The 9,729-nt window shown below is 37.2% G+C and overlaps 1 protein-coding gene across 1 annotated transcript in view; it reads right to left on the bottom strand.

Moving 5' to 3' along the window:
* Positions 1-240: 240 nt before the first annotated feature.
* EXOC2 (exocyst complex component 2) overlaps positions 241-9,729 on the bottom strand; it is a 124,265-nt gene continuing 114,776 nt past the window's right edge. The window contains exons 25-28 of the mRNA XM_059836331.1: positions 7,198-7,320; positions 4,972-5,033; positions 3,082-3,141; positions 241-841 (exon numbers count right to left, since the gene is read on the bottom strand). Coding sequence (XP_059692314.1) covers positions 748-841; positions 3,082-3,141; positions 4,972-5,033; positions 7,198-7,320 — 339 coding nt within the window. The 3' untranslated portion in view covers positions 241-747. The remainder of the gene's footprint in view (positions 842-3,081; positions 3,142-4,971; positions 5,034-7,197; positions 7,321-9,729) is intronic.

The raw sequence follows: 9,729 nt of genomic DNA, 5'->3' as shown, positions 1-9,729 counted from the left end.
CTTCTCTGTTAATTGCCAATGAAAGGAGAGCTTATTTCAAATGTGAAGGTTATAATCAATATTCCAACAGAAGGGAGAAAGAGAGACAGGACCATGTTTAATTAGAAAAAGAAGAAAATAAAAGCCTCCCCCCCCCCCCCCAAAAAAAAAAAATCAGACTTACAACCACTAAAATCGTAAATAACAGCAAAAGTGATAAATTTTAAATGCAAAAGAAGCAGTGTTCTTCTCCACATTGTATCTGAACACTTATCGGTCAGCTGTATGTAGTAATTCTCAATAGTTTACATAAATTGAGTCTTCCAGTCACTTACATCAGTATCCTTCTACATCTAGAAAGTAACAGATTGATACACTAAACATGAGTAATACTCAAATTTAAGGTGACATTTGCTAAAAATACATTTCAACGTATTTTTAACAAATGAAACTGAGATTGCAGCACACCAATGAATATTTCTTCATGAACATATAGCCAAGAAGAGTATATGTAAACAAAATTGACTTAATTGCCTCCACAGAATGAAATAGAGTAGACAGAAAACCATTTTATCAAAATATTTATGCCCAGAAGTTTCACTCAGCAGGATACCCCATACCATTACTCAAAGAGTTGTATCTCAATTTCTTTTTCAGAGAAATTCCTTTTGTTTTCTTCAGAGTCTTCAAAGGAATTGAAGAAGTACAGAAAAAATGGGTAACGTTTAACCACATTCATCTTTTGACTTGCCTACACTGCGTCATTGTCTATGTTTTCATCATTGCTGACGAAGAAGCTTGAAAACAGGTCAGCTGCAAGTGCATGCTGCTTTTAAATTTGTTTAGTAACTCTTCTAGTAACCTGTAAAAGGAAAATAGTTTCAACATTGGCAGATTCTGAAAAGGGAACAATTACCAAAAGTTTTGGCCGTTCCGTCTGTGATTTCAAGTACATTGTCTGCTTAAATAGACAAAAGGGATCTCTATTGGATCTATTCAAATGTCTGACTATTATAGATATTAAGAAGTATACCAAGTGTGTCAGGATGGTCTGTGGCCAGAGGAGGGGTGATAAAATAGCCCTTTATATGGCTTTCCTTCCAGATAAAGACCATCTTCCTGAGACAAATGTATTTGCAAAACACAAAGGCAAAAGGACTGGTAGAGAGGGTCATAAGATACTCCTGTAAGGAAAATCCAAAAACTGCCAGACTATGTGCCATAAAACCAGTATCCATTATCAAAGCTATGGCTTTTCATGTGCAGATGAATTGCTAATTTCAGTTCTCAAACTTCTCTTTGGAAGCTATTTCATAGATTTCTCTTAAGTATCATGGTTGAAAGATCAAAGATGGTATGACTGTTCCAGGAGAAACATTAGTTCACTGGCAACTATGTGTTTTTGTCCTTTACGGATAACAAACTATGTATGAATTCATTTTGGAGCATAACAATGGTTCATTTACATCTGCATAGCTACCAAGAAGGTACTTGGTGCAGCGGATAGTATTTACTATAATTTGCAAGCTACAGGTGTAGGACCAAGGGTGTTGATGGCTCTGTTGTAGGAGATACTTATTGTAACAGTGGAGGTACGTTATGAAGTTTTATGGTCTTGCCTGTGTGTTTTATTTTCCCCGTATTCTAGGGAAGAACGTGTTCTCCAAACTTTTTGCTCTATTTTGAAAACAAGCTAGATAGGGCAGACATGTATCACCTCAACATTTTGGCAAGCTGTGATTATTGAACAGCCAGTAACAGAACAAATTATAGTGCATGTTAAAAAAAAACCCGCAAAACACAAACCCAAGAACAACTTGAACCACAAAAATCAGTATCTACTTCCTCAGCAAGTCCTCTGGAAGATGACTATGGCCACATTCATCATTTAATATCATAGTAATGACTAAATGAACAGCTCTAAATCAGTGCACAAATGTGTGTATTTTACACAAATACGTGTATTTTACACAAATACATGTAGATTACAATGAGCTGCCAGGAACAATTACAGTTGTGGTGTAATGACCTGGGAAACGGAACAAGTTTTGCACTGTCTAGGGCTCAGAACTCCGAGGCAGATGTAAAAATGATGCAGTTCTTGATTCTCATCTGTCCCATGAAGCTCAAATGCTTGTGACTAAGTGAAAAAAATAATTCTACAGGTGTTTCGGAAAGTCTGAGCTGAAAGAACTCTCCTTACTCAAAACTGATTACTATCTTTAATACAGAGCTAAGTAAGGCAAGGAGGTATCTTGAGACTTATTGTGGCTAGTGAGGAGTAGGTTTGAATAAATAGACAGAGGACATCTGGAAGAAGGCACAGTCTGCAGACCACGGGCAGCACAGTTTCTTCATGTGTCTACAAAATATTCTAAATTCTGACTGTTAAGCACAAACTGATTTGATGCAGTTCTGTTCCTGAAAGTACCATAATACCAATCTCAAGTTCAAAACATGTATACTTATATACTCATTACAAATCCATCCTAGTTTTACCACACTACTCTTTATTAAGCTATGCTTGTAAAACAGATTACCAAATACGAGGTTGGATGCAGCAAAGCAGCTCGGTTGTCAAAGGTTGCTACGGTGGGGAAGAAGGAACCAAAACTCCTCCTCCTCAAGTTAAGAAAGAACAACAGACCCTTATTTGTTTTTAAAATGAAACAGGCCAGTTTTGAGAGTTCCCCATATATCAGCTGGCAAAAGCTTGGACTTTGTTCCTTGGCCAAATTTTTTTTAATTGCTACTAAATTCAGTAAGACAAGACAGTGGACCTCACAGAAACTTTAAGATTAACAAGGAAGGCTAAAATAGACTGAAATTACAAAATAAATACAAAGCTACACTGAACTGATAAAACTAGGATGGGCAAGAGGGATATGCCATAAAGTCATCGGCTCTTCTATGTAATTTAACAGGCCATGATGAACAAGGACTTAGCTTAGTCTTAACTCTGTCCAAAGAGGCTTCTGCTCTGTAATTCAGAAGGGTCAAATACAGCGAACATTAACTCTCTTATAACAAAGTTCTGATACAAGAGTAAAAAGCAATGGCTCCAGAGACCACAAAGAAGACAAGAAGGTGCATTATACTCACTTTTTGTCAGTTCCACTTGAGAGCTGAGGCAAGGCTTCCAAAGCTTGCTTAAAGCTTGAGCTGCGAGGAAAACAAAAATACTCATATTGTGCTGGTACAAGTCCCAGCATTCACAGTTTCTCTCTATAAATTCCATGGAGATATGCTATATTTTATCTGTTCTTAATTCAGTAATTTAACAAAATATTAACTTCAGACCTGACATTCATGTGCAAATTGAACGTAAAGTGGTCATGGGTTCAGGCAGGTCTCTGGACACTCCTAATGTGATGTATACCACACATGAACAGGAAATGTTAAACCAGCAGCTGGTTTAAGACTGTGCTTGACATCCTGGACCTTTCAAGGATTACAGATATTTGCCAGCCTGCCTTCTGCCTCAATCTAAGTGATCAGAGTATGAAGCACAGATAAAACATTGATTTTGGCCTTCTGTGCTCAGTAGACAGGTCACTGCATTCTCCCCTACAGAAGGGGGCCTATAGAGGGAATTACAGTAGGTTTGCATTCAGGTAACGTAGATTCATAGAATAACTTAGGTTGGAAAGGACCTCTAGAGGTCTTCAGGTCCAACCCCCCTCTCAAAGTAGGGTCAACTTTGAGGTTAAAGGAGGTTTCTTGAGGCATTATCCAGTCAAGTTTTAAGTAACTCTAAAGATGGGGTTTCCATCCCTCTCTGGGCAGCAGGTATGGAACAGAAGTGCAGGGAACAATGCAGGACCTGCACAGATAGGTACAATCTTGTCAGCAAAAGATTAATACGGTGACTTGTGGCAGCTACTACCACTGACAAGTCCAGGAATAAAAAGGCACCTATGAAGCTCCAACTTCCAGGGTTCACTGTGCTTTGCCCCTATGCTGATTAGAGACAATACCACTTGCATTTTATCCAATTTGAGCCACTACCAAGTAGTTTTCACTTAGAGGTTTTGATCACTATCAGACTCTCAGAATAGGGAAGCAAGTCTTTTGAAACGGAATGCAGTGACCCCAGAGGACACTATCTGTGACACTATGAAGACACATTAGGGCTTCAAGCCCTGCAATGTCTCCTACAAAATGTTGATTAGGTAAGATGACCAAATTGCCATCTGTGGAAACATGTAACGCCAATCCCAACAGAAGTGTAAGTAATTGAAATAATAAATGAACCTGCCCATATCCAATCCCCAACATAACCACCTAGAAATTTCAATCAACTTACCCAGAACTGCTGACAGCTATCATAGTCTGTTTTTACATGCCCTGACTGCATCAACCACTGATGCTGCTAATGCTTTTCTTTCTTTCTATTAATGTGTGAGTGTCCCCCACACTATTTATCTTTGGTCTTGCACCTCACTGAGAAATGATAAATTGCTGAAAGCTTTTTGAAGGCTTTCATTCTAAGAAACAGCGTGAAGCTGAATTCATTTTTCCTGACTAAGTGTGTGGAGAAGGAGTAGGGTATTGTACAAGCTTGTAGAGAGCCCTAATTCTCCATATTCCTATAAGGGGATCCTGCCAGTGTCTGGTTCCACAGCCTCTCTGATGTGTCTGGCAGGTTCTTTGCTGTGTGCTTTAAGATTGCTGTGGAAAAACTGGATAAAACTCAGCAACATCTGCTTTTGTCTTGTTTTAGCATAATTTTCCTCAGCAGCTGTACTCCTGTTAAGAATTTTTTTTTTTTTGAGTGGCAAATACTAGTTTGGGTCTAAAAATTCAAGTAAAAACCAAAAAGTAATTCCTTTCTTGCAACTTATAAAACTTTGCTAGTAATCTGTTTTTTGTATATTTACCTACTGTCTCACATATTGTATTTGAAGCAAGATTTCTTAATCCTTAATTTACGTTATATGCTTTTGCATATTTACCAAAGATATCATTACATTGAAAAACAGCACATCTTACTTGCTTTCAGGTGTTAGGTATATGGCCACGGTATCTCTCAATGCACAGATTTCAAGTCTTGCCTAAAGGCAGAAATACAAATATTGAAACAATGATACAATGTCCTTTCATCAAGTGAATACCAGCATCCCAAAGCTTCATTTTTTTTAGAGGCAAATATTATTGCACACCGCAGTTGTAAGCAGCCTTGGCTTTTAACGGTTTGTTTCCTGTATTTTTGGTTGCCACGCTGCTATGTCAGGAGACTGCTAAAAGGAACAATTTCATACTTTTGATACGAGTCAAACTGTTTGTATGGTCACTATGTAGCAGTCTCAAAATGTTGGTTTATTACTGTTATGGAGAAACAAATCTTCAATTCTGTTCCATCTCTTCTGTACTGTGATAGAAAGATGCTACCTTAATTTGTCTTTTTTTTTTTAAATATAGTGAGCTTAACTTCTCACAGCATGGCTTGGCCAGGCAGGAAGGAAAGAAAAGAGTACAAAAATCTGTCAATACACATTTTATTCTTGGTTTTCCTGTTGAATTTATTTTTTTTTTCATCAGATGAGGAAGTAGAATGGCTGTGCTCGGCTTCTTGTCTGTCACCTGGTGGGCACATGAGCTTGGGGATTTTACTCCTGCACTGTACTGTGTGTCTAGGTATTGATTTTCACCTAGGCAAACTATGGTGGAGAATGAACTCAAAGATTAAATAAATTTCATAGATTGTCCTTTAGTCTTTGAAAAGCAATCATTATCATCACAGGTTTTATATGAAACAAATATTCTGCATATAATCAATACTTTAAGTAATTTAATTTAAAAATATAAAGTGAACTTCATCTAAATTCATATTCTGTTCTTATTCATCATAAAGATAAGATTTAATCCAGTTAGCCATTACAGAAACTACATTTAGACCCAACTAATATGACATCAACCTTTCAAACCAAAACTTTTTATAATGTAACACAGACATCTAATTCCAGTTCTAATGAAAGGCTTTGGCTTTTAGGTCTTCCCCTCATCTCTCCCGTAAGTAGGAAGCCAGCAGAGATTTATGCTTTTTTAGTGCCAGAACTTTCTGGCACAAAATATGACACACCCACCCACCAATTTTATACTCATAAGAAATACTTTTCTCACCACAGAATGTTTCACCTCTTTTTGTATGGTGCTCCAAGCTGAACAGCCTTGGATTTTATGAAGTCCTACACGTAAGATTCTGGAGTCTTTCCTACATTTCAGGAGGTAGCAGTACCATGGGGAAGTGTCACATTCTCAAGTACAACAGCGTAAATAAACATGGTGGAAGGGCAAACCCTGCAAAACTGTGGGTCATGGGATGTGGGAATAGAGATTCAAGCTTCTCTTCGGGAATGGGTATTTTTTGATCAGTATGACCAGGCTCAGATCACTCTCACACTGCTGCTGTCTGCCAGACAGGATTTTCTATGTTCAGAGGAACAGAAAATGACCATAAGTGACAAATTTACAGAAGGGAGAGAAAATCCTTTCAATTATGGGTTTAGGCAGCAAGTTCATACTGTGGGTTGTCTAGTCGAACAAAAATGATATACAGGTAGCTTTGTTGTTATTCATTGATTTGGTTTTAAATAGGCAGTCAATCTTACTTGGCTGCGATCTTCCTACGTTAATTCTCTGTCCAATGGAATTACTACCAGCAAATGGAAAATAAGGCTTGCAATTGGATAATTATTTTCCCATCATAATGCAAGAATACTGTCATGTACAACGACAACTGGGAGTTTGCTCTTCTTGCCTGTTACAGCCATAGCAATCATTGTCTAAATGGGATCTTTTAAAGAGATTTTTTCTTAGAGTCCTTTAAAACTTATCCAGTAGTAAGTACAACTACCAATCCAGCTGTAAATGAAGAAAGCAGTAAGAGTATTTGTTCCACCATGCTGCAACGAAGTGCTAACACAGAAATAGACAAGTGACTAGTTTTGCAAAGACTTGCAAGATCCTACCACATCACATTTTCAAGAGTTTTAAATCTCAAAATATCACAAAGTTGTTTTTTCTTTTAAAATATTTTTTTGATGATAGGCCGAAGACAGTATTTAACGACATTTCAAACAGACACCATTACAATACTACCAATTCTTTTTATCTCCTTGCTTTCACTGCTACAATAAATCCAACAAATACACAGATTATACCTCTCTCTGCAGTGTTCTAGATTCAGATATTTGACTGTACAAAGCATTCAGGTACCTGTAAAGCTCCATTTTTGCTGAAGGATGAAACACACTGCATCAGTCGACTCAGTTCTTCAGAAACTGCTTCTACAACCCTTGACATTACTCGAGGAACTAAGTCTTTGGAAATGGTAAACACCTGATTTTTATGAAAGAAGAATCATGAGCACAACACCTATATTAACAAAAGTATTTTCTACAGTAACATTTCAGTAAAAAGCATTAAACACTTTGAAGGGACCACTTCATTTTTATCAGTGGACAAAAAAATTTTAAAGCAACTGGAATATGAAGGATTTCTTCTGACGCTTGCCCTGCACTTTGACAAATTACCTCTGTTAATAGCAATGTTAGCTATATGACATATGATAACGACAACTTCCTTGCAATGCCTAAAAGCAGCTAGACTTCAAAATGTGTGCTCTCGGCTGGTGGATGCAGGTAGTCAGGTGGTTGTACACAGACTGCTGCTTTGTAGATAGCACCTTTAATTCAGGGTTGCGTGACTGACTGACCCAATTACGCATTGAGCCACTTTTTACCCACGTATTTTGCTATTTCTTCTAGAATCCTTTATATTTGACCACTGTCAAATGGCTAGTGTCTTTACGCTCTGTGGCAGAGATAAGCCTTTGAAAGGGTTTAAGAGTATGGCAGTGTAATGGACTTTCATTTAAATTCTTCCGCTGCTGCCATTTATTAGTTCCCTGGGAAAAACGTTACACCTTACTGTTTTTTCCATGCTTCAAGACCATGTTTTCAACTGCCTATTTGTACAACTTTTTAAAGTGGTACTTGGATCTTCCATTTGAGCAACTGCAACACAACAGCAACACAAAATTAAACATTAGATCTATGCCTGAAGGAAAGCATGAAGAAACCAATCTTCCTTAAAGGGAGCTTTAAGGAAGCGAGAAATTGTTGGTGAATTAAAAATAAGAAAAAGTATGATTTTTCTACACAGAACTGGGAAAAATGCAGGCCAAGAGGTTGGAATATAGGAGGAAGTGAGATTATACGTTAGACAGACCAAGCTTGTGTCAAGATTTATAAGTGATAATAAAGCTGTGCTAAAACTGCCCAGGGTTGGGGGAGAAGATGACACAAGGAACTGAAGATGATGTGACCGGAGTGGTGCAAGAAGGAAAATTAACTGCACAGTTTTTAAACACTTCCTCCCCCCGACTTCTGCTTTAAAATGATCTAAAAAATTAAGTAGTGGAATGATTTTTTGCTAGAATACCTTTGCTTTATATGAAGTTTAGATCTCATATCTGACAAGGAAATGTAGTAATTGACAGAAGATATTCACACACGTGTGTAAATGTAAATTAAGGGGGAGAAAAAAAAAGAATAATGCAAGATTCCTACACAGTTTTCAGTGATTTAAGTAATGAATTCCCATAAAGCTGACCATTCCAAAAGGCAAGTCTGCACCATAGCCTAGGTACCCTGACCGCATATGTGTCAGCTATCAGATGTTATCATTGCTAATTCAAACACGCAGCCCGTTTTAACTGTTTTGACCCACAAAAGCTAAGTGAGTGACATACTTAGCTGTACGATAAGAACTAAAAAAAAAAAGATTTGGGAAGGGGTCATCTTACTCAGCAGCAAATATTGCTGAGCAATTCATCACAAACATACCAGGAACATGCCCAAAAATCTTCTACTGAGAAGAGAATACTTGTGCCCACAACGAGCACTCTTGAAGTTACTATACAGAATCCAGGAAAAAAAAATTCTCAGCAATGGTGAATCATCACAAATTTGCAATAAGAAGCCCTTATTTTGATTTCAGTTAAATTTGAATTCAAAGGTAGAGAAACAATTTTCTTTCCACTTCAGTCCATGCTCGCTGTTCAGCTGATGGTTAATTTTTGCTGTTTCAAACTACAGAAACTTGCAGCCTTGCTAATTAAACTTAAATCTGACCCAGCTTACAGAATTTCATCAGAAAACAGTGGAAATGGGAGTTTCATCTTGACACACGTTCTCATATTTCTGTAACATTTCACATCTAGAAATTTATGAGGCAACACTATTGGGGCCAAAATCAGTATCGGTCTCGTTGAAGTCAGCAAGGCAGTGCACCTTTCTGCTGCAGTATTTTAACGAGTATGCATGTTTACAGGATTAGCTCAATAAGTCACAAATGCCTTTGAATTTTTTAAAGCAAAACCTCTCATTTTCATTAATTTTCACTACACTGAAAAACAACATTAAAAATGAATGTCATTTGGTATATCATTTTGGTGTTGCTTATTCCCTCATTTGGAAGCATTTGGTAATATCAGCAATGCTTCTGTGAAAACTGCTATAGGTAAATACTGAAACTGAATCAAAAATATTGCAAGATATTTAAAGTTCCTGAAAATATTTTAATTTATATGAATCCTTGTAATTTAAGGAGGAATAAAATAAACAAAAGCCTCAAGTGGATCTCATCAGATTTTAATTAGATGGAAAAGGTAAGAGCAGCTATACTTGTGGTATTTTGAAAGGTAAGAGTGATATTACTACCAATGCTTATACCAGGAGCAACAGT

This window comes from Gavia stellata, chromosome 3 (genome assembly GCF_030936135.1).
Source record: "Gavia stellata isolate bGavSte3 chromosome 3, bGavSte3.hap2, whole genome shotgun sequence".
NCBI lineage: Eukaryota > Metazoa > Chordata > Aves > Gaviiformes > Gaviidae > Gavia > Gavia stellata.
This window is presented reverse-complemented; position numbering and strand designations above follow the sequence as displayed.